The sequence below is a fragment of the Phalacrocorax aristotelis genome, chromosome 15 (genome assembly GCF_949628215.1).
Source record: "Phalacrocorax aristotelis chromosome 15, bGulAri2.1, whole genome shotgun sequence".
Classification (NCBI taxonomy): domain Eukaryota; kingdom Metazoa; phylum Chordata; class Aves; order Suliformes; family Phalacrocoracidae; genus Phalacrocorax; species Phalacrocorax aristotelis.
In genome coordinates this window covers 12,100,330-12,126,635 of record NC_134290.1, presented here as the reverse complement: position 1 = coordinate 12,126,635, position 26,306 = coordinate 12,100,330, and the positions used below count along the sequence as shown (strand labels likewise).

Genomic DNA, 26,306 nt, shown 5'->3' with positions numbered 1-26,306 from the left:
ATTCCATGATTTTTGTACTGAGATTGTATTGCACCCATAATAACAACAATAAAAACCCTTTCCCAGCACTGCTTCAGTTTGTATTAGGCAATTATTATTATGTTAACGACCCAAACTGCCAAATGAAATGTACAAAAAGCAGAGATTCCTTAGCTTTTGGTATTGTAATTTGTATTGCAGTGCCTGTGCTACTTCTTTGCATTCAGTCCTGGGAATCCTGAATTTGACAAATGTTCAAGGATCCTGCTAAAGATAGAGGCAAGTTATCTGGAGAAATATTTTCCACAAAAATCATTACATGCCCTTTTATATGGACTAGAACTTCATAAAGAAAGTCGTCTTTAAAAAAAAAAGTATCATAAATGCCACAAGGTGAATGAGATTGGACAGCTTTATCTGCATAAAAGCTAGGGATCTTTTCAAGTGCACTTCATTGTGCAAGCCTATACTATCAAAATCGTATTCTTCTGAGCAAACCTGCCTTCTATTTTTGATAGCTTTCTACTGATTGCTCTAAGTTCAGTAGAATTTCAAACACACTAAAACTGCAAATCCCCAGAAAAGCAATTCAGTGGAAGCTCCTAATTAGCCTGTGGTAAGCGCAAAGGTACAGCCAAAAAAAGCTTGCCTCCATGTGCAATATTAAAAGAAGCGGAAACTGTAGGCTGCCACCAGAGATGGAAACAGAGACAAGACTGATAAGATAAATGAGATGAGACAGTCATAAAAAACAATACTGAATAACCTGATGCCAGCTTTCAAGTTATTATTTAACAGGCACAGATGTTAGAGTCACATTTTAGTTTGCTTTTCGTGTACATTATGAATTATTTTGCACTTTTGCATTAGCACACATTAGGCAAAAAACTGTCTCTAATATATTAGATGAAATGCACTTTAGGGGGAGCTTCCCCCTCCTCAATCTGTTGACTGCTCTTTTAATCATAAAATGGTTGGACATGAGATCCAATCAACACTAAGGCTGTGCTAGCAAGTGACAAATCATTTCACTTCAGAAAATTATTAATCTTACTGGCGCTGTGCTTGTGTGCGGTGATTTACTGAGAACAAAATAACCTCACAATGCTCAATTTAAAATTGGACTCCGGTTTTGAATAATGACACACATTTACTGATGTGATAAAGCAACTGAATAGGGAGGATTCATTTGTAACAGAGGAACAGCTGTACTATCAGAGATCAGATTGATGAATATGATATAGAAATGTTTTTACCACAGTAAAATGCCTATGAATTCTTCTTTTGGGGAAAGGCAGCTGTAGAAATTAAAGCATTGCCAAGATCAGGTGACTTTAAATTAGCTCATCTGCCTACATGTCATTACTCTCGTGAAAACAGAGAAAGGCTCTAGATGAAGAGCAAATAATAAAACATCAACACATATTTCCCTTATTCACCGCTTCTTCACCTCACCTGCTCTTCTGCAAAAGACATCCACAGTTTCTACCACGCAGCTGTAAAGCACAGCATGCTCAGGCATTGGTGCTTTGGCCCAACTTACCTTCTAGGGGGCATTGACCCGTATGTCATGGCCATTTTACCTTTTGGTGCAATTCAGCCCTGGACAGACCAGAAATCTGGAGGCAGTCTGGGTATTTTACTAACCAGACTAATCTGACTGATATGCAGCCTGAATCTAATATTAGGAGTTTTTAATTTTTCTTATCATTAAGTCATTTTATTACATAATCAGTTAACCTTCACATTTCAAATGTCTTTCTTCATTGATATCAACTAAGAATAAATATGGTGAATAAAAAATACAAAGTGAGTTTTACCTGCGTTTTGTAGAAATCTGTACCAGTCAAATGTTTCACTGGGTGTAGTCTTAATGCCTGTATTAAAAAAAAGAGAAACACAACATGTTTGACTGGTCTCTGGATGGCTGAACTACGGTCCTAGAAGCTTGCCCTAAGCAAGCAGTATTTCTGTCAAGCTCACTGAATTCCATACTCAGCTGTTCCCATCTCAAGCTTTGCTCTTCCCAACAATGTCAGGTTGTCTCCACAATCCTTCCGTAGCCATCAGATTGAAATTCAACCAAAAATTTTGCACAATCACACAGTGAATGAACTTCTTTAGCAACCCAGGGAATTAAGCCCACTTACATCATGCTAAACTTGGCCTTTTAGAATTTACACACGAGATAATATTATCTGAGGGAGCATATTATTCCAAAACAGACGCAGGCCAGTTGAGACCCAAGTCCTTAACATAAGGCAAAGAAATTAAATTTATATAAAAATTAATATTCATCTAAGCTGAATAATAATGTACTTGGTTTGCCTTAAGTTAAAGATTAATTACTTTACTAATGAAACTATTTTATTAATTTATTTAATCTCTTAGTTAACTATTACCTCACAAGAGGCTTAGATATAGACTAAATATGGGCTAAACAGACATCACAATGAGTTATTTCAACATAACCATTTTGAGAAGAATTTTACTTTCTTTGAAAGTGAAATACACAGAATGAAACGAGTTTCGGAATCTGTAGACAGGTATTTTTAGATAACTAAAATGAGGAGCTGTAGCTTAAGTAATCACATCTAAAATGCTGAGTTGTGTGTTCCCTAGACTACTCACTTCAGTAATACACTTTGCACTGGATATGTGTTGGGTGTCATTATTCTGGGAACTCAGCTTGAAGTATTTAAAAGAATTTGGTGCTTCAAAGAATAATCATTCAGCATCTTGTGCGAAATCAGGCTGAGGTTCTACTCCTAGGCTCCCAGCATAGTACTTCTGTATGCTTTGGAGAAAGGTCAGTGTTACCTTGCCTTTCGGATTCCTACTGTAAGATATGTGGGAAAAGATGTTTTTAAAAGCACCAAATGAGTTGAAAATTTAGGCTAAGAGATTTAAATACTGCCTCAGTTAAAGTCAACGACAAAGGGCTCAACTGCAGCGGAGCCAGGACTTCAAACCCATACCTATTTTAGCAAAACATTTCTGGGGCAAAGAAGGTAGATATATAATCATACAGGTACTGAACAAATAAATACATTGAATGCCTCTCACCTTGAGTTTGGACATATATTTTCTTCCTAGCATCTGGCTTTAAAGAGAAGGAGAAAAAAAAAAGTAACTTTCATAGTTCACCATAAAAGATCTGTCCAATCTTCAAAAAAAACCAACTAGTGTAACAAAATGTACATCAGCATGATTTTCTTTTTACTATTAAAAATTAAAACAGACTATTAAAAAGATACATTTAAGTAACACCAAAAGCCAACAGTCAGCAATTTAAATTACATTTACTATAAACATTATAGTACCAATGAATCAATTTTCCATTTAACACAATCACCAAGTTAGTACAAACGTATATAGCTTATCTCTGTATCCATTCTCATAATCATTAACCTGCTTATTGCATAGCAAATTAAAATATTTCCCTAGAATAAAAGGATTTTCAATTACAGAACAGCCCTAGTTCCCCAAAAATGCTAGTCTTGAAAGAAAAATTACAGCTGGTTATGAAACCACTGTCTACATTTATCCATAGTAGAATTTTTAAACACATCAGGCATGAAACAAACCCCATTTACCTCTAACCTTTTCGAAAATTGCTGTCAAATATATGTAGACTTGTCTATACAGGAAAACTGGCCAGTAGTAGTTATTGCAGAATATTCCCAAATAAAAATTGCATAAGAAATTTTTTTTTAAAAGCTGTAGTAAAAGAGCTAATTACTACATTTCCAAAGTTACTCCTGAAGTGCTACTGTGCTAGCTATTTAATTTAGGTGATTGAATAAGCAAGTTCTTATTTCAATACCTTTCTATAACTCCAACCATGAATTTGTGGAATATATTTTCTCTCTAAAATATATAAATATTCTTGGGATCTTTCCACACTGGGGGAAAAAAAAACCCAACCAAAAAACCAACAACACCCCCCAGCAATCAAGCAGAGTTTTTTGAGCTCACAGTGTTTGTGCAAAGCTTTCTGTTCGGACAATTCCTAGACATGCAGTGGTTGCAATGCCTGTGACGGAGAAGCTAAGGAAGGTATTACTCAGCTGGTGAAGTCTCCAATAGATTTGCTCAATACAACCTTGAACGTTTCAGTTTGAAATTACATTCTTTCAAGCAGTTCCGCTAATGCTATCGCTTAATTTAGCATCATAGCGTCCAGAAATGAGCCACCTTCTTTAGAGCACCAGTCCTTCCTACCTCGAGGCTAAATCTTGCCTCCTTTTCGGTGCCAATTTCATTATGTAGAGAGGCACAGTCCTAGCGGGCTGCGAGTCCCTGAGTCACTATTTGCCTGCCATGGCTCTTTCTAAAGTGCAGCTGGGAAAAGGACTACTAGATTGCCCCTCCAACCATTCCTCTTTTGAATGGTGGGATACACTGCTGAACTCTTCAAGCTAAACATTGCTATGCAGACTTGCCCCTTAATGTGGAAAGTTGTTGGAATAACGCAGCCAGAGTTAACAAAGGCAGAGGACCACATATACCGGTGCTTCACGTCAAGCTGCACGTTAGTCTTCCCTTCTCCTCTCCCACCCCATCCTTAGCAGACTGTAAAATCACACCTGCAGGATAACGCCTTGAAGGCAGGAAGAGAACTTGTGTTAGGAGAACAAGAATTAATGCAGAAACAAACTGTTAAGCAACCAATTCCTGAAGCCGTCAGCTCAGGAAATAAGCAGCCAAGAAAGTTAGTGGGCTTTTTTTACTTGCAAATATTTTGTTTTTCCCCCATCACTCCTACGTGGCTGCCCCTCCAGTCCACTACCCAGCCACAGCAGTCTATTTTAGTTATCAAAAATGAACTGGGAGAAGAAATGGACAGAAAAGAGGTCATTAAAAAAGTGAATAGTCATCAACAAGCGGTTCACAGATGGGAAGGAGGTGGTTTCTGAGAATCAGAATGAATTAGCTAAGTCACAAAACCTACATGAACAAGCAGCAAATCCGCACATAAATGAAGTGGGGGGAAAACAGCACTGTTTATGGTATGGTTGAAGACTAAGGATATTTTATAGACCTTATTTTTCAAAAGCTATATGCACTTTTGTGCTCAAAGCATTTAAAAATAAGAAAAAGTGGTTTAATAGGTTATTTTATTACTTAACATTTCTTGGTCCTTCTCTTACCTATGAATAACTAGCATTTTAAATGAAATCAGATCTTCCAATCTTAAAAAAAATCCTTGCAAACAATGGAAATGGCATTGCGTGCTGGAGGCCAACTTCCGAATTAAAAATTCCAGGTAAGTGGGATAGCTGAAACTCAGTGCTAGGACACAGGTGCAGCAAAACAGAAGGCGGAAAGAAGCAGATGGGGCAGAGGGCAGCCTAAGCCAGCCTTGCCTCCATAGCTGACATACTGCACAGTTCTGCCTCAAATTCTCGTGGGTGAAGATAGGCTTTTAGTTCCCTAAAACCACTAAGTTTCAAAAATAAGCTTAAGTTAAGCATCTGGTTTCATGCTCTGCTGGACCTCTAATGGCTTACAGTGAGTAAATATAATCCTGCCAGGGCTTGGATCATCAGGAAGAAAATAGCAGGAATACTGTGTAACAGGGCACACAGATGTATTCACACTTTATAGATCAATTTTCTGTTATGTTCTTTATTTTAAATGGTTTTGAGGAGAATGGAAAAATGAAATTGAATGCTAATAAAACTGGCTTAGGTAATTCTTATGCACCAGTTTTACACTATTGAAATAAAACACTGACTGTAAGCACAAGATCTTTTACAGTATTTCAAACTCGCTTGGAATACAGATTATTACAAATGCTGTATTATGTACTTCATCATTAAAGACAATTAATCCAATGTAACAGAAAAGAATTTTTTAGAAGATACAGCCCTTGAGCACAGTGCAATTGCTTACATGTTCATAATTTAAATTCCTAATTTACCGTCTAACTAATAAAGCACACATTAGAGGAATAATGCAGTTCACATTAGTGTGAGTTAATATGTAAAAAGTGTTAATTTTCTGCGACCTAGGTATGGAAAGATGTATTCTTATTCTTCACTGTTTGAAAGTACATGTGTGGCATTTGCTCTCACCCTTCATATGAAGATAAAGCTAGAAAAAGAACTCAAAACGCCAGCATTTAAGAGACAGGTCAGCACATGGTATTTCAGCTTAGGGCCTGACAGACTGGCGTTCAGTCCCCTGTCTGCCACAGACCTTCTCCAAAACACCAAGTGAGTCTCATAGGCCTGGAGCACAAAGGTGTTTAGGTAAAATCACTCAAAGTTAAGTACTTTTGAGGTGATGATTTCAAAAGGATTTCAAAGTTCGTTTCTCTTCCTTATACTCTGTTACTTTTGTCCTTTTCTTGCATAAGGTCTATGACAGAAGCTGTGCCCTTTCATGTTTACCCATCATGAAGTTCACTGTAGTAACTATTAAAACCAAGTTATACTTGTAATGCGAATAGCAGATCCTATGTCTGCTCATGTATCCTTTTAATGCAAATAGATTTTTTTAAAAAAATCAATTAATGCCGAAACAGAGTATTGAATATTAAATTGTTCTGTTGTGCAAGCTTCACTCTGATTTATTTTTTTTTAGGCAAGGGTTTAGTAACGATTATATTATGATGCAAGTTAGAACTGAAGAGATACCAAGCAGTGAGTTTCTACTTCTCACACTTATTGTTCAGCTTTCAGCTGACGTTTGACAAGAAGAGGTGAGTGGAGCTAACAGCTTGCTGCAGCTGGAAGAGGGTGGGCCTGTCTCGCTCTTTTTATCCCAGTGTGTTGCCCCTTACTGTCAGCCAAATAGTTACCGCTTACCCTTCACCAGATCTGGAGCTCATTGCAGTCCTCTGCGATCCAGTACAAGTCTTTAGCCAACGAGTTAGTTGGAAAGTTACCTTGCACAGAAAATCAGCTAGGCTAACAAGCGAGACCTGCAAGCCCTGCCGCCTGGTCTGGAGCTCTCCACGGGTCACCAGTGCAGCCTGACACTATCCAAAAGCACTCCTTGTACTCAAATGGCTGGAAGCTCTTTATGGTCTTCCTCCACTCTTCAGAAACCAGGATTGAGCGCTGTCTACTTCAAGGATTTGTCTCAATTTTCTCCACAGGCAGCCTGCCATCAGCTCGGCCACATAAGGGTGAAAATGTTGACCCAGTCTTTTTTTCAAACAGAAGCATCAGTAAAAATAATCGCACTTAATGTCTGCAGTAGACCTGCAATACAGCAGATGCAATGGCACCTACTAAATGAAGAACAAACTATTATTACTCCCACTTCTTTGCTGGCTAAATGATCTCCTCATATACGTTGCCAAATGTATTTAACCATCCTACTGTTGGACGAAATTTTATTCAGTATTTTTCAATGTGTTATTCAGCACAGTGTGTTTAGTTTTGTTTTCAGAAGCAGATATGAGTTTTAAGAAAGTTAAGTGCTATTTATGTGCTACATATCCCTCAAGGCCTGGTCGACAGGGCTGTATATCACATATTTCTGGACTTAGCATAACTTCAGTTTTACCTCTGCAGTTCACCTTAAGAAGTTCATTCTATTTCCAGTGTTGACAAAACAAGTATTTTCAAATTATACTTAAAATAAAGAATTTGGAAGAAAAGCTGTTTAGTGGAATTTTGGCAACATAAAGAAGTTTATTATATGACAAAAAAAATAAACAATATATGCACACGGCATCAGGAGAGACTCTATAACAACAGCAATGATTAGTTTTAAATGTTACAGAGAAGCGCTGCCTAAACTGCTGTATACTCTTTTCAAATACTAAACAGCTTTTAAATGCCAGATTTATTTGGCCTGTCGAAGTACATAAACGTTAAATGCTTTCTCTGAAAGGAAAAACAGGAATAGAGAGTATGAAGATTATTACAATTCTCTAGCATTATTTAGAAAACATTTTAGAATGCAGAGCTGCTAATACCATACACATCACCATCATCATGTAAACGTACCCACTCTGCTGCTGCCAGTTCCTTCATTTTCACCGTGAAAGCCACTGCAAACCTAGTTAAATGGACAAAAATAGTTTGGATCATCTGCTTAAAGTGTTTAAACATAAAAACAGAAAAGTACTTCAGAAAAAATATCTTTGTAAGAACAAAAAGCAGAGGCTTATAAAAATTATTATAGATGGAAAGTAAGAAAGCAGGCTTTCTATTTGTTTTACCAGAAAATACTGGTTAAGCAAATGGTACCTCTCCAGGCTTTACAACTCAGAGCTCTTGGGAAGTTGAAGTCAGGATTTCTTAAAGTAAGAAAAAACCTAAAGAATGGCAGATCCCCAGTTTATCTAGAATAATACATACAGCTGCAGTAGCGAGTTAGCATTTCCTGTTTCTACATCATTGCAAGGTGCAATAGCCTTCTTCACAACCAGAAAGCTAGGTAAGAAGGGATCTTAAGTCCAGTTAGTTTCATACTGTCGTTGTCTGACAATACCCAGTCCCACTATTTGCAGCTCATTGCAACTGAGTTTAATTCAAATGAGCAGATGGATTTTTTTAAACCTTTCCCCAATGTTCTCTCCTTATTTCTAAGTAGTCAAACCTGTCAATGAGTAACAAACATCTGAGAGACCAAAATCTTATTCTTCAGGAAAAATATTGGAATTAAATAAACTAAAAAAAAAGAGGATAGATGTTCCAGTGACTGGGCTTCAACTCTGCAATCTCGCAGACTTGGGACACTCAGCTTTGTAGCTCTGATGTTAGGCATCTGCAGTGGAGATGAAATTTGCAGTGCTGAGTTAGACACTTGATATTCCTTTATAATAAATAGGGAAGAACTGGGTGAACAGAAATTAGATTTACCTCTGTCATTTCAGGCAAAGAGACCGTTACACTAGCCAGACATAATACTGACAGAAGGGCGTTTTGACTGTTGTCTGGTTAATACTTTTCTTTTTATGAGAAGGGCGTTTAAATGAATGAATGAACTGTAGGATAGTATATGGACACCATCTACTCCTCCTCTGCAGTGTATACAAATCATAACACCAAAGTAAGAACAAGCAAATAAAATTGTACTTGAATAACTTAAGAGCTAGGGTTTTCATCTGGGAGGGAGAAGACAATTCTGTTCCCAAGCTTACTTCCACTTTTCCCCTTATGGCTGTTTATAATGGCTCATCTGGACTTCTGCTTACACGCCTTTGAGAAACGCATGCAGCATGCTATCATTCCACGTAACAGAAGTCTGATTTCTAAACACCCTAGATAAACAAGTTATTCTTACTGGGACCTTGGTGTAATACCAAGAAGTCATACAGAGTCAGAGTTAATGAAGAATCCCTTGTTTAGAAGAGATCTTAAAAACATGCTGGGCTTTAATGTAGCTTTTAAGTTGTGATGAAACATAAACACATGCTTTGTCTGTTCTTAAACGGAACTTTAGTGTTAACTGCAGCCACACGGGACCATTTCTGAAGACTATCAGTCCCGTGGAACAGACATGTTTGAACGCCTCCTTCATATGAGACACACAATGTGTCTGCTCAGCAAAGTACCTTTATTTTTTTCACTTGCTTTCACAGCTATTGAATGTAAAACAGAGGTTATCACATATTACACTTATGATTTGGTGTGTTGGTTTTCTTTCATAAAATTAATGTTTCTGTCCCAAGCTAACCCTATGACATCTCAATGGTTAGAGATGAAGCTCATTACTAAGTCACAACCAGAACAGTGTTTTCCCTTTGGCGATGTTATGTTATAATTTGAAGGCATGAAATCAGAGTCATCCATTAGAAGTCACATAAATGCTGAATTATAACTCCTACTTTTGTTTGTTGAAACAAACCTTATTCCTAAACATTTGTTTTGTAGTATCTGCTTTATAGTACTGCAATGAATTTCACATACACAACCTGACAGCTTTAAGGTTATTAAAGCCTTTGCAAATGCTCATTTTGTCAAGTTGCACATGCTCCCTTTCCACTTTTTGCAATTATACTTTCAATACATCAAATTAACAAGCAGAAAAAACTGTTGCTCCTAAGTCTACAAAACACTGTTCAATAGAAAAAAATACCCTAGAGGAGTACAACCAACACTTAGAGGAATTTGATTAAAAACGAAACACTCATCATAAAGCTAGACAGAGTTCAATATTTTGTTTTATGGAATGTGGTGGTTTATGGTACTGGACAAGTAATCTACAATTCATGATACTTTCTGCTTAGAACCCTGCAATCAATAAAGAAAGCAAAAAATCAATGCTTCTTTTAATAACTATGCAATGAATAATACTAGTGATAATACTGGAGAAGAGATCCATTCAGAATGACTTCTAGAAAACTGAATTACTTTCCCTGTAGCAGAGAAAATATTATGAACAGCATAAGGATGCAGTAATATATTTTGAAACATAGGAAAACCAAGCTAAACTATACTTCAAGTTCCTAACTTAAGTATCACTAAAAACATTCAGTAAAGCACAGTTTTTGCATAAGCTTTATTAGTTATATTTGTGACAGATCATATTTTAAACACACAGAACTGGATCAAATGGACACACTCAGAGATTATGGTTTTATATACTTTTCATTTTGTGTAGTGTGGAAATTTAACTGGCACATTAGATATCTTTTTTCTCTTCCTTCAGACCTGTTTAAAGAATAACTTCCAATTATTTGATAACAAAAGTAAACAAGTATATAAATTTTGTCTTGAATGGGGCCTTAGGTTGCTTTTCAACTACAAGTGACACTAAGACGTAAGAACATGCCCTAATGATTTTCCAATGAGCATGATTAAGTGCTGTCTTTAAAATCTGTTTACCTACCACATTCTATAGGGCACTCTGGACAGAACAGCACATCTACGCCAGCATTAAGTTAGCTAATAATAGCTAGAACATATAGCGCTATTAGCAAAGATAAAACTAGACGATATAAGCCTGCTGCAGATTCTGTATGCATTTCCTCATTGCCAACATGAAACAAAATCCATACTGCCGTACCTGAACCACTGTAGCTATCTGTCTTCGCTAGAATGCTGTGATGGATGAACAGAGATAGTATCCCGAGCAGGCTCTGTTCAGCAAGGTATTTAAGTCTCCGAGAGTAAGTATGCAAGTAGTACCACTGGATTTCATAAAACACTCTGGAAGCTTAAATTTCATCTCACCTTGTACACGTGGGGACCCCTTCGCTTATGTGGAACTCAATGCTGGAGTGACTGCTCAAGTCACCAGAAGCTCAGGCACAGTATAGTTCCATGGGGCTGAGTGGACTCAAACTTAGCTTACCAAGATAGAGGCTATCTATTAATTAAAATTATTTTCATCCATTGAAAGGTTTACATACATAAAATGCTTTATTTTCCAATAAGAAAAGGGCTTATTGGCCCACCATGGATGTGATCAAACACTGCTGAAGTCAACAGACCTTTGGCAGGAGGAAACCTCTTTTCCAGGGATGTTGAAAAAATGAAAAATGCTGCAAAAACCGTTTTGGTTTTTAGTCATTTTCTCTGATTTCTGATCAGTTCTTGAACTACATTTGATGACTACACTGACATGTCACTAGAACTTTTCCAGACTTTAAAACACCCTGAAAATACTCCGTCAATTCACCTAAAAATTGAGAGAATTTGCTTCAGGACTTTTACAGTCTCTACTTCATTGTTCATGTTTCTAGAGAAAGGATCGCATTAGCGAGGAAAGAAGAACAAAAGCTCTTTACACCTGAGTCACCTGATTTTCATTCAAGCGCTCTATCAACAAGCTAAATGCAAGGCCTCCAAGAACAGGTTTGATTCTGTGATGCAACAGGACAAATGCCAGTTATTTTTAGTTCCCTTCTCACTTAAGTCACACTGCTGGGCAACTTAGTCTGTATGTGCAGATAGCACTTAATGCATAAAATATATTAATTCCAATACAGAATATTTTATACGTTTGAATATATGTAACATAAACCAGAATTTACTAAGAAACAGAGGTTTAAAAAAAAAAAAACAAACAACATGGAGCAACATTTAGCACTTGGCAAATGGGGTCCAACCCTGTTTAGAGTAATACTACTACTACAATAAGATTTTAGGAGACTACTCATACCTCCTCCACTAACTCACCATTAACCACCTCCACTACTAAAGACTCACTATTTAGATACCAAATACCAGGCATTTCACGGCCAAGGTAGTTCTATACAAATAGAACTGGATGGATATTGTTGGACATGCTTAGATGTGAATTTCTTTACCTAAATCTCTGCAAATATAAATAGTATAAAATAATTTTGGTAAGAAATCAAAGCTTGATTGCATAAAATTGTATCCATTACAAACACATCAAATAAACCACAGTTAACTTCTACAGCCCACAGTTATACTAACCATCAACAGCTGTCTTTATAATGTCTACACATAAAGGAGATTATTCTACAGAGCAATATGCTGCCAAATTCCAGGTTAAGTATTCTTGCTATTATTCTTCTCATTTCTTTCACCTCCCTTAGAATTTTATATCCTCATCACATGCATAGTTCTATTATTCTAGAAAACATTTATGATTCGGAAGACAAAGCACAGGATTAGTTAGCAAGAGCACAGTTTTCATTAACTTTTAGTGGGATTTGAGTCTTTTTGAAAATTCACAGCCCAAGAGACCAAGTTTCAGCACTGCCTCTGCCAACTCTTAATGGACAAATACGGTAAAATGATTGTAACAGAGGAAATATAAAATGAATAGACTGCATGCCGACTATATTTTAAGAAGAAACTGTTCTACTTCCATCACTGAGTCATAAAAATAATATGTAGAGATCATAGGGATTTCAAGTAGACTATCCTTTATCTACTGGCCTACACATCTCCCAGTAATTCCAAGCATTTATGAAACAGTTACAAAAAATGCGATTTCCTATCATAAACCTTCCACACATGCTTTTACCTGGCTTCTCTTAGCACTGCTCCCATTACCCGATGTTTCTCTTCACATTTGATATCTTCATTTACATCTGTCCCACCAAAGATGATTCCAAAAGGAATTCTGCTACCTGCAAAGCAACAACAATGATGAGAAGTTGACCAACATGTCAAGGTAATGACTAGAAGGAGACATTAAGAGGGAAAAAGTATATTGATAATACTGTAACATATATGTAAGCAAAAACCTTTGAAAAAGAAACCTGGAGAAACTTGAATTTTTATGGTTTTGGCACTGAACAAATCCATACCCCAATTATGCACTTCCACAGTATATCAGTGTGTTGTGTAGCTATGAGATTTGCTTTGCCTCTTCCATGCTTAGTAAAAACAATCAATTAGTTTCTACACCTGGCAGCCCATCAAACAGGACATATATTTTAAATGTTATTCACATTTTAATAAGATGAAGTATTGCCAAGTTTGGTCCCAGGTATCTAGCCTCAGCCACTCACTCACTGCCCCCTCAAGCATGCCAATACAGCGGTTCGAGTGCAGAGCTGGTTACTGAAATATTTTTTTTTAAATATTGACTTCTGAAGCTGATCTTACTGCTACAAAACATGCAGATGGAGCCACACCATTGGAAAAGGTCACCAAATTAAACAAGGCAGTATACGTGAACCTGCAGCAAAACTGTTGTTTTGCCTCATTCCATCCCAAAAGGTCAATCTGTTTTTATAATTGGTTGTTCCAAGACCTCCTGTGATCACCCAAGTTATGAGAGTTGTTTTAGGATGCCTTACAGTGCTCAGAACAGTAAGAGTTGAGGAAGTTGGCTGTGGGACATTCTGTGCACAAAACCTTAACAACATTCACATTTTAGAGTATCAGCACAATCATATATAGCCTAGTGGTGTCTGCACTCAGGTAAAAGCCTAGTTTTGATACACAGCATCAGAATAAATTCATATTTACATAAGTGTAAAGCCAGCAAAACAGGGTAGAGTAGCAATTCTATGTTCATAGTGGCTAGACTAACATGAACAAGGCAAAAGACTACTTAGACGAAAACATAATTTATATTATATAAATATATCATAGAATCATAAAATATAAATATATAGTAGTGTAAGATTCCTTTCTAATAATGTTTCTTTTCTTGGAGTCAGGTTATTTTTAGTAACTGACAAGTTACCAGTAATGTTCTCCCCTTAAACTAATCAAGATAGCAGTCAATAATGTTTACTGTTGATTGTTTCAGCACCGAAACCAATTAAGTGGTCAGTTTTCCACCACATTAAGCTAACAAATAAACAGCCTCATGGTGGCTAATTACTACATGCAGAACATAGTTTTAAATTCCAAATGGGACTGCAGTTTTGCAAAAGAAACAGTCTCCAGTAACACAGTCTACAAAACCTGTCATTAAGGTGACGAATTTTGAGCATTTTGCAGATTCCTGTTAGCTGTAACAGATGAAGCCAAGGCTTCCTTCTGACTGTGAACAAGGATAACCAGTTAGGCTGTATTGCCACTGCACACTGTGCTTCATGAAAGGCAGAAACTACGCTTTGTTTTTTCCCTGCTGTTATTAGATGGAAGAGGAGAGGGATGAAGTACTCAGCAGACAACAGTCCTCAGCACTGGACCAACGAGCAGGGCAGTAGAGGTTATGGTGTTGATGAAGGTTCTTCCTTTTGAGAGATAATATAACTGACCTTGAATGTTCATGGCTGTGAAAACTACTGGCGACACTTTCTATAGCTACCCGCAGTGTCTTAGGGGGTGGGGGGGAAATGATAGATTAAATTCAGTGAACTCCCATAATTAAAATTCATGGTTATAAACAAGCAAATAAGGAAATCTTAAAGCAAATGGAGAACAAAAAATATGTTGATAAAGATAGAAAACATAATTTACAAATATAAATTTGGAACATAAGTGAGCTGTAAGATGAGGATTTATTAGCATTGCTAATTTCCTCACTACTAAATAAAAGAACAAACAAAAAGAATGAAAGACTAATTGCCACTCTGGCTACTTAAAGACTTTCCTTGGCATTTTTTGAGATTATACTCTAATGTCTGTAGGTGAAGAGAATTAATGTGCATTATCAAAGCACCACAGCACTAATCTTCAAGAGACCGACTTTCTGTAATACAATATAAAATATATATTGCTTTTATAATAAATAAAAAAGTAAATCATTATAATTATTACATGCCCACTCATGTAAACAAAGTTTCCAGGATGAGGCCCAAAGCATTGGCAGTATGGTACTAATGGTAATATGACTGTAAGCACTACATTTCTTTAAGGTATTTGTTAAATAGGGTATGTAAAGATTAAATGTTACAAGAATCAGGAATGTCCTCTGAATCACTTTTTCCTTCAAGAAGTCTACCGTAACTTTTACACTTTCATTATGATCATCCCAGCAATCACACTACTTACTGTCTTGCTTGTCACAGATTTCTGCTTTATTTTCTTTCAGTTATCGCAGATGCTTTTTGGAACAGTGTGACTCTGACTTATTTAAATTACTGAGCTTTTGTAAATCATTCAAGTATCAGGCTTTGTAGGTCGCTTGGGATTTTGAAAAGCTAATAACAACAGCATTCGGGTAATGCTATGCAAGTCAAAACTGCAATGAAGTTTTACAGTAAATGTAAAATCCAACCTTATTTTTTGTTCCTTAGTGAAAAATAGAGATAGTTCTAAGACTTCCACAAGCCTCCCCTGAAACAATTCTAGGTCTTGTCGCAAAAACAATCACCTCTATATTCCAACAAGAAAAGCCTTAATACATATATTCCTACTGAAATCAGAGCTCCATTGTAAACGAAAGATACACAAGCATGCCAGACAGAGTAATTCAGGCTTTCTGAAAACCCACCAGCACAAATTGCAGGGGGACTTCTGAAGTCTGAAACTAGCACAACACAACTTATACTACGATCTGATGAAAGTATCAAATTATGTACCTTTGTCCAAGTGAATAGATTTGTACAATACAAATGTGATCTCAAAAACGGTTGCAGGCTTGCAATTTCAGTAGGTGACAGTGTCTGTAATTTTGAAAGCCAGTGCTTCCAGTGTATCATTAATGGCAGGCTAAATTCTGTTCCACATGGCTAGATACAATAGAAAATTTTATTATTTGTCTGATAACATCCTGTTTCCTACAGTTTAGCTGGCACAAATGACATCTCAAAGTTATTTCATGTCCAAAAAACCCTGACTCATTTTTGAGCAGAAATATCAAATTAGCCTCTCTGCTTTCTTCTATTTGACCTCCGCTATACTTAGCCAAGCCATTGTCCTCTGAAAGAACACATTTGCTGAAACCCCCTTATTGTTACTATAATGCTGTATCTTGATGGAGTTAAAGTACTTAATTATGAAATGCACTATGTGCTTTAAAAGTACATTTATTTAGTTCTCTCTGCTCTGGATCAGATCTCCCACAGAGAAAGATTTTCAGCATTTCTGAATGTTTGTTGAAGTAGATAAACAGAATAACTACATTAGGTATGGGTTTATACATTTATAGCCATTTATAGCTGTTTGTATTCATTCTCTCCTCTTTCAGTACCATTTTAAGAGGTATTTTTATTGCAAAATAGAAGGAGGATTGATTACCTTGCAGAAGTCTGCCTCCTTTATAAAGATGAATGGCCAGGGCTGCATTAAACTTCTCCGTGGAGGTTAGATTTGCTATTTCAGTTGGACTTTCATACATGAAAGCATCTTTAAGAACACAGATATGACCTGCGGCATGTAGATGATTCCTTCGTTATGGGAACAAATAGAAAAAGAAGAAAAAAGATGCTATTAATGTTGTAGGCATGCCAGTATATTAAATAAGCTTAATCAAAATGGTTTTCCTTAATAATTTTTGCTCCAGCATTCACCTTAATACTGATTTTGTTCAAGCAACCATGAAGATATAAGTCATTGTTTGTTGTTTTTTTTTTCCTGGAAAATATGTTACCTTCACCATCGCAAAGCCACAATCACACTGCCAAGCAACATAACCTGCATCCATTTTAAGGCCCAAACCTACAAAATATCAAAACCACCCTTGGAAATCAACAGAATTGAAGCATGAACAGGATCTTCCCTGACTGAGCTTCAGCTTAATATGCTGAATGGACTCCTTTTGAATTAAGCGTGTTAGACCTTGGTCTTCTGGATTCTCAGACCCCTGTTATGGAGAAACACCACCGAATGAAGAAAACACAAATATGTCCAGCTAATCACTGCTATTAAAAATACAGTACATGCAAAAAAAATGCATACACGAATAAAACTGGACAGTTGAAATTGTATTCTCTTTCTGTTTGATTGTGGGTTTAATTGCTTCTTGCCTTTGTCACCCACCTGTAAAACAGACACAGGATAACTGAAATAAAAGAAAAAACCTACACAGAAGTAATTACACAAATAATTCCACAGTCTTTTTTAAAAATCTCAATTGCTAAAGAGAAAAAAAAAAAAAAATCAAACAACAACAAACCCCACCTACTCTAGTGTCAGCTTACCCATTCCTCTTTATACACAGTGGTTCCTCATACTAAAACATTGACTAAAAGACTGCCAAAGTCAAGAAGCTGATTGATTACCGGGAGCTTTACTGTAGGCATTTTGGTGAGCTTTGGTTCAGTTTTTCCTTCTATACACTAGGCTCATAACTCCTCCCACCAAAACCAGAATCAGTTATCAATGTTTCCAATGACATCAGCCAGAAAACGTACTGGAGAAAATTCATGTTTTGATAGACACTAGCACACTGTATCTGCTGACATGTCATGTTTACATTTTTAATATCACAAAACGACCACAAGAATGTTTTCTGCTTATTACACATTGTTCCAGTTGATTTATTTTTCATAGCCCATTAATTGTTCTGGCATTAAAATCCCGCTACCTCAATAGCTTCTTGGATAATGTCGGCTCTTTCTTTTCCTGATCGTTTCATATCCTCCCAAGGAATGTAATTTTCTGTCCTGCACAAGTTAGTCATTACTGCAGAAATTGGTGCTAAAAACATTGTAAAATGTCTTGAGGCCTTAGAAGGAATGTATTAGCACTATATCAGACAGAGCTCCGTTGGCACAACATATGGTGCTGTATTTCTTCCTTATTCTAAAAAGAAACTCATTTTACTTTTAACTTCACTGTTTGAAACGAGACCAATAAATTATAATAAGTACTAATAAATAATAAAATACAGCCAGATTGTATGCTCCTTATTTACACTGTTGAGCAATTATTTACATCAGTTGTCCCACGAACTTGTACCAAGTACCTGCTTGCCTTTTGAAAGAGGCCCTCAATTTATATCTAAATAACGATGCCCAAATCTCACAGCTGTGGAAAGAAAATCTCTCGGGCGAATACTCGGGATGCTTGTGCATGCATTCCATAATTTCACAGGTGCTCATTAAATAGTCTAAATCAGTATTCCAATTACCATAAATCACTATCATGTACAAGCAATATGTTTGCATATTACAATTAATTTGAAAATAACTCTCTCAGGACATCAAGAATCTCAGCTAGGAATTTTGATCCAAAGAGTCTTTCTTTTTTCCAATATACTAGGAATGAATACTTTTCCTTTCCTCCACAGTTTCCACAGCTCCAAATCTCACAGCTGAATGTCAGCTGTTTCTGCAATAAATACAGGGGGATGTCCTCAAGTGTTCCAAGGCTCAGAAATTGTGGATTACCTCCATTACTTTAATTTTTTTTTTCCTACACATAATGACTCAGGGGCATGTAAAAAAATTGCATACAATTTAAGAAGGAAAAATTATCAAATTATTCCCAGAATAATTTGAATTCCCAGACGTAAAGAGGCCTTAATCCCACAAACATACCATTAGGTTCAATGTGATTAGTCACAGGCTTCAGATTATGCATATATGGAAATCTATGTGCAGAGAAGCAGCGTTGCTGGGTAATATTTAAGTACTGAAATTTACAGTGATATTTTCATATTTTCTAAATGACTTTTCATCTTTATAACACAAAAAAAGCAGACTAGGATTTTCACACATATGCTGTTATCAAGGAACACTATAAGAGGGCGCTGCAAAGCTACTGCAAGAGGTTTTTTCTGAAGGCTGATCTGTCTATGAAGTCACAGATGTCCCTGAACCAAGCCTAGACAGAAGAGATACATTACCAGTATCTTTCCTCCTCCTGGCAACTGTGTATTCACATTATTTTGCCGTTTCACAAACAAATACTTTCTGAATGAAAAATAAAAATGAACATGTCTCCTGCTGTTTGTGAATCTAAGAGGACACTGCAAATGCTAAATCTCAAGGCTACATTTTCTCTCTATCACAGTTTTGTATGTTTCCAAGTCAGTGTCTTGTATATTTTGTATATTTTTGTATATTTTGTATATTTCCAAGTCAGTGACTTAACAACCAGTGATTATTGCTTGGATCCAGAATTTGCCTTCCTCTGGCAAATCTCATCCTTCTACCAAAACTCTAATGGAAGCCAATGCCACTATTTGGGGAGGATAATATTTCTAAAATGGAGCCTGTCTGTCAGATTCCAGATTTTGGGTGTTTTGCTAGGAAGTAACCAAACGGAAAACTTCAGTCATTCGGTAGGTTTGAAAGATCGTTTCTCAGAGTATGCTATATCAGCCACTGCTTATACTGTGATATTTATACATATCTGAATATCGGACAAAATATTTCCCAGCCCCACTCATTTTAGTATTTCAGGAATTCGTCGTATTTGTTTTATTTTTTACACTCTTTGGAAAGCATGAGGCTTATAGGTGAAGCTTGTAAGTGTCTGCTTTGGATCTATACTTTATGCAGAGAGATACTGTGAAAAGGTCCAACCCTTCTCTGGCATATTTTTCACTTTATTAAAGATTTCTACAGGAAAACATTTTTCCCTTACACTCCTACGAAATACCAGGCGATGTTTTACAATGTCGCATTTTTTATTTCCAACATTATTGACCACTACTGCCCACTTATCCTGGCTAGCAGTCTTCCCTCCTTCAACCCAAATCTGTAGTTCACGGGTCTTCACATACAGAAGCATTTTTATAGTTCCAAACACAGCACAGCTGAAGCTAAGACACAAGCAAGTTTAAAGTATGCTTACTTCTGAAGTATCATAGTTTTGAAACTTGCTTTCTTTTCTGTGATGTTTTCCTCTCAAAAACATTTATGTTCTAATCTCAACTGATACTTCAGTGGAAGTACTTGCAGACAATTAAGGTTTGATTTCCAAAAAGTTCCTGGTAGGTAGATACACTGCCACTTCTTGAATGGCACAAAATAGGCTTCATCCAAAAATATTAATTATCTCTTTCCTTAGGCTGTCTATTCCGTAAAGCAGCTATGCATCAACTGCTGTTAAATCTACACAGCGCAATTCAAAGCTTATTAAGTGAGCAGCATCACTTCCACTGCCTTTTCTGAAACTCGGCCAGAGCTGAGTACTTGCTTTTCCCACGGATGTTAATTGAATTACAGGAGTTGAAACCCTGCTTGATATTCTCTGTTTTCTTTGTAAATTATCTTAACTTTTTTTCATACCTGTTAAAGCAAAGTATTCTTCATTTTATTTCTCTCTCCAACTTCTCCTTTAAAACACACAGACAAATTGTGTTGGCATGCATGAAGTATGAATAAAATCCACTGTGAATAAGCACAGAAAGTAAAAATGTGAGCCAAAGTGGGGAGAGAATCATTCTGTCTCTATGTTCTGAAGTCAGTAACTGCCCTTTGGAAGGACAGAACAACTCTGCAAAGTTTAATCCTGCCATATAAATAGATCTAGCCGTGCAAAACATTTTGGGATGCAGCATACATCAAGTGCAGGCCACGTAAATGATTGTATCTCAGTTCCAAGGGTGGAGGATGAACGCCTGCCTTGCAGCTGTCCTGCTCGGCAAATGGCCACACTAACAGCAGCAGGAATTTACCAGAACCTACGCAAAGAGACATAGGTAGGGAAAAGACCTCTTATGATCTACCATGAAGAGACGAGGATCTGCTGGTGTACGAGTGCTCTTCTGTGTGATTTAATGGTAGGAGATAGGGTAAGACTAAATAGGAGAAAGGTTGGGGCTCAGAATTACTCCCATAAATGTCTAAGCTGAAAACTAATGGTAAAGAGGAACAATAAGCATTACTGAATTTGTGAGTTTAAGTCTCTTGCAGTTGATTACTTGGAGATTTACAGAATGGCTATCCCAACTGTCCCGTATCAAATGAGAACTGGAACAATCTCTCCCTCTCCAAAAGATATTTACATGTTGACAAAATACTTAGCTAAATCTTTCTAATTAACCAATTAATTCAAGATTTATATTCCTCCTTAATACCAAGTAATAAAAGCCAAACAGAACAGTTCAAGGGGCAGAGAAGTTTAATTTCTTTTCTTTCCTAACACCCTCTTTGATCTAATTTCTAAGGCTGAAGAATGGCAGCCTAACCCAGGACTTTTGCTTAGTGCTTTATTCTCTACTCATTGCTCCTATTTTTAAGGTGATCAAAGATTAAGCACACCAATATGCATAAAGCCCACAGCACATTCATCACATCACTTGTTTTAGCAAGCTGATTTCTAGCCAAATTAGATTCTGGTGTCTTTGTCACCAGTAAACTCAGGAAATGAATATCTTATTCATGAAATATGAAGCAGTTACAGGAACAGCTGTAGTATCATAAACGTAGTATACCCAGTGATATTAAGCCATAAAATTAGTCCATGCTGGCAGGTGTCCAAACCAGAGACAACTTTGTTGTTTCATTTATATTCAACCAAAAGTTGCCATGGTTTGGTATAAAAAAATAGATTGAACAAATAAATTTGTAAGCATGTACACAGATACAACTGAAGCCAAATATTTAATTCAAATAGATATTTTCTCTGTATTAACACCTATGCTACAAAGGTTACCATATGGGGGCTTAACCTCACGTATAGCAGATTAGTGCAAGAAGTGACACGCCCAAGCCTTTGGCCATACATGTAGTTTTGGTTTTGTTTTGGTTTTATTTTAAATGGCATAAAGTTTTAAGAAAACCAGTATCAGATGGAAGTATCTGCGTAGGATGGTTTTAGTAATAGCTGTCACTTGACTAGCCTTTTAGTCAGGAAGACGGATTTAATTGCTAGCTAACACTCTTTACTTTTTTTCCTGATTAGACTTTTCCTTTCCCTGAACAGGCTCATTTATATTATTACCATAAATAACATTTACAGTAGGTGATAAGATAGCAACTGAACGCAGCATAAGTTTCTGGCTCTCAAACGCTATTTCTGTTAGAATCCTTTATCCACCTTTATTGTGAACATGAATTAAATTGACCTTTCAGTCATTATTTTCTTTCTGTTTGAAGGTCTATGTGCATGACAAAGCAGCATCCACTTTGTATCAAGTATGCCTTTAAAGCAACAGGGTGCTAAAGCAAGTTGGCCTACTCTACACAGATCCCTGCAGATGTGCTCACATAGCTGCAACTGCGTTAACATGGTCATACATTAAACCACCTGCCAACTGAGCTGTTGAAGGCTTTGCCTTCTTTCATACTAAAACACGTTATCTTAGGCCACCGTGCACGAGTCACAGCTGGAGAGGGCTAACCAAAATTGCTGGTTATCATGACTGACATAAAGGCACCTTGCTGAACCGCGGTGTCTTGATGCAGCGTGCTCACATGATCACCATCAACCTCAGGGTAGTTAAAAGACAATTTGAAATAATACGCGGATATTTGTTTGTCTGGCTTGCTCAGGCTTCGTAGAACTAGAAATAATGCCAAGCCTGCTTTCCACTAGATTACCTCTGAATGGCTCCAGTCTCACTGTTTGTATGACTGTCCTTGAAGATGAAGGTAAGTAAATATTTAATTTGTAAAGGTAGAATAAATAATCTTATGGAGGAAGAATGAGCATTGATGTCACCAAGAATAACTAGTTTTGTGTTATCCAGTGAGAGCAAAAGGTAAGGGATGAAAGGAAATGCACAATGCCACATAAACCACCGCAGGTGAACTCTGTGCTGACATGTACAGGTATAAAAACATATATTACAACATAAGAACATATTTGTTTTATCTCAACGTTAATAACTATTGTTTTAAAATACAAGAGCCTTCAGCTTTCTCTGGTCTTTATGCTCCATTTGCTTTATATCTTCAATGCCTGGGTGACTGACATGAGGCAGCAGGTATGTTCCACCGCTATCCTACACAACGTGGTCTCCCTGCACGAATCTAACACTGAATTTGGCATGGCACAACTAGCGCGCAAGCCTGAACAATGGCAGAGGACTATTTCTATGCATAACATTAAAAGTCTGATACTATGCAGAGCAAGGTCGGGGGAAACTTGTAATAGCAGAAGGCTATCCTGAAAGATTCATCCTAAGAAAAACAACTAAAGTCTGGATGATTCTTTGACAGGTAAGAAGCAACCAAGTCCTTATCTGGGGCCTCAAGAGGACAAAACCATTTGGAAATTGTTTCATTGCTATGGTGCCTTTATTTTTTTTTTTAACAAAGCACAGCAAAGCCGTCAGAAACGCTGTCAGCCACATCCTTTTTCCACATCGCAGAAAGAGTTAAATGGGGACTTTAAGAGCATTTGCGGAGTTCTGTTAGTCCAATTTCAAAGCACCCCAGGTCCGTGTCCGTAACCCCCGCAGCACGGGCACCAACGGCACTAGCTCCGGCACAACTGCCGCTCCGGCGCGGCTCCCGCACAGACCACTCCCGCTCCCAGACCCCACTGCTCTTTGCACTGACTTCGCATCCCGCCCTGCCGGTTCCCCGCAGCCGGCAGCCCCGCAAACCCGCTGCGCCGCTATGAGCGGCGGTGCAAGGGGACTGCTGCTCTTGGCTTGCGAGCCCGGGCCAGGCGGCAAGCGCGAACTGCCCCTGCGCCACCAAACTGCCCCGCGCAGAGCGGCCTTCTCTGCGGTTTGGGGGGTTCTGGGGGGGGAACCCCTCGGATCCCCCTCTCCCTTACCCCCCAGTAACACGGGCAAAGGGGGACACGCTGCCCTGGCACAGCCTTCCCCCTCCTGGACACGGGCCTGGCCCCGCTCCCAGCAAGCAGCGGATCCCCGCCGGAGCGGGCCCGGCGCAGCGGCCGGCCGCCGCCCCCTCACACGCCGCCGGCCGCCCACGCGGAGCGGGCGGGAGAGACGCCGCCTCCGTGCGCCCGCGGAGGCGGCGAATGGCGGCCGGACCCCCCCCGCCCCCCCATAGCGGAGCACCCCCGCTGCTGCGGCGGCCTCAGCGTGACGGGAGCGCGGGGGGTCGGCCCCGAGTCCCAGCCGGCCCGCCCGTGTGCGGGGAGCGGGATGGCGGGCGGCGGGGGTCCCCCTCCCCTCGCGTGGCATGGCGGCGCGGCACTCACTGTATCCTGGCCGCGGTGGTCGCGTTGCCGGTCTGCGCTCGGAGGCACGCCAGCAGGAGCAGCCTCATAGCGGCCCCTCCTGCCCGCCCAGGCGGGAGCCGCCGCCTCCTTCACCTGCCGGTGGCCCGGGCGCGGCCCCGCCGCCTCCCGGAAGCAGCGCCGCGGGGGAGCGTCCCACCTGCCGCCGCGCTCCGGGGCGGGAAGGCCCCGCCGAGGGGCTCCCGCACACCCACCCACCCACCCACCCGGCGCGGGGAGGGCCGTGCCTTCGCCAGGTGTCCCTGGTCACAGGGACCGGGGAGCCCAGCTGCCGGTCCTGCGCCGGTGGGTTTGGGTCCCTTCCCCCCCCCAGCTCTAAACAGCGTTATGTGGTTTCGTTAAACAGCCACGAAGGTGATGCGCTCACATCACGGCCTCAGAGAAGCCTTGAGCTAGACTAGTCGCACTAGAGGCCTCCTGAGAAGAACATCAGGAAGGTTGGTACCAGCCACCATCCCCCGAGGCCGTTTCCCAGCCACGCCGCAGTTGCCACGTGTCTCCCGAGATGGAGGTGGTTCATATGCAGTGCAGGGATGGAGAAAAAACTAATTGTGGATCAGGTGCCAACAAACAGAAAAGCCAGAGGAACGTGCTAGTCCAAAGAACAAGGCAACGGGACGGTCAAAGACCATGCTGAATGTCAGGAAGGCCACACGGTGAAGCAGAGCCAAAGGTGTGTATGGCCAGGGGAAAGCCCTGGTGAGGAACTGCAGCCTCCGCAGCAGCAGGCAGAATCCAAAGGTACAGCAAAGCAGGGGAAAGAAAAAGGAATAGCCTGAACTCAGGACCAAGAAAACTGTATCCCAAACCATCAAGCCACTCCTCAGGATAAACGCCAACGATGAACAGAAACACAGCGCACAGCTCAGGGCAGATGGGTGGGGCAGCAGGCAGTAAGGCCATGAGGCAGATGAGAAGGAGGGCTCGATTTAACAGAAAACTCACTTTTTTGCTTGTATATTTATAACCTGGTCTCGTAAATCACCACGGGGCCACACAGATGCTTTGGTTTCCCCAAGGCTGTAGAAGACAGGGAAAGGTGGTCTGCAAACTGCAGTGCCTCTTTATTGTGGCTTACATTACTTTTCAAGTCTCAGTGTCAGGTAGAGGGAGAAAAATATGCCACATACAGAGAAAGGCTCTTAATTTTTAAAATAGCAGTTCTTCAAATAACTTGTGTAGATCTCTGAGGATGACAAATATTCAGGAATTGAGGGTTTAGAAGTGATAAAGATAGATATTGGAGTGTGTTCTGGCAAACTGTAAGCATTTGGGAATGCTGGCTCACATTTTGCTAACGGGTCTTCATGCTGCAGAGCTACGTTTAACTATTTGCATCTCACCGAGTTATCACTTCGAAATAATTCAGCACAACATTGTTCAGACCATTTTAAACTACACCCAAATCAAAAAAAGATGGCCTAACTTAGAAGAACAACAAATCTTGCATAAATGCTAAAAATAGCATAAATGCTAATTTAAGGGTAGGCTATTTTCATCACTGTTTTAGAAAGCATTTCTGGCACAAAATCCCAGCCCCATTGATATTTAGAGGGCTTTTGTCAATCCAGCCAGGATTCTAGCCTTGACATTTATTTCGCTGTAAGCGGCCTGTGTGAAGCATATTTGGGCTTTTGAGAGCACTTGCCACCCTCAGACCTAGCACCAGTCATCTCTGGCAGTCGCTGCTGCCCAACTGCCCGCCTAACGCGGGGACTGCAGGAAGCTGCTGCTGCTGCCTTTCAGTCCCTGGCTACATTGCTACTCTATATCCTTTCCCTACAACCCCTCCTTCAGGTCTGAGATCTCCCACACACAACCCATGGCCCAGCTGCATCGCACCACCAAAGGCTGGCAGCCAGGAACACACCCTCTTGCTGCAGCCCGGTACCTAAAACAGCCTACACAACCCAAAACGGGGGCGTTCCCTAGTCACACAGCCTAAAGCAGGATATGGGATAATGTTCAGAAAGTCATGTTTTG

The 26,306-nt window shown here is 39.2% G+C and overlaps 1 protein-coding gene across 3 annotated transcripts in view; it reads right to left on the bottom strand.

The window, feature by feature from the left end:
* Positions 1-26,306, bottom strand: part of GLT1D1 (glycosyltransferase 1 domain containing 1) — a 59,553-nt gene that overhangs the window by 31,432 nt on the left and 1,815 nt on the right. Inside the window, exons 1-6 of one of the 3 annotated variants that reach the window (XM_075110805.1) lie at positions 24,285-24,435; positions 16,509-16,657; positions 12,889-12,994; positions 7,947-7,998; positions 3,046-3,082; positions 1,800-1,856 (exon numbers count right to left, since the gene is read on the bottom strand). In XM_075110805.1, coding sequence (XP_074966906.1) covers positions 1,800-1,856; positions 3,046-3,082; positions 7,947-7,998; positions 12,889-12,994; positions 16,509-16,657; positions 24,285-24,352 — 469 coding nt within the window. In that variant the 5' untranslated portion in view covers positions 24,353-24,435. Of the gene's footprint in view, positions 1-1,799; positions 1,857-3,045; positions 3,083-7,946; positions 7,999-12,888; positions 12,995-16,508; positions 16,658-17,168; positions 17,241-24,284; positions 24,436-26,306 lie in introns of those variants that run through there. The other 2 variants (XM_075110806.1, XM_075110804.1) reach the window with 2 other exon arrangements.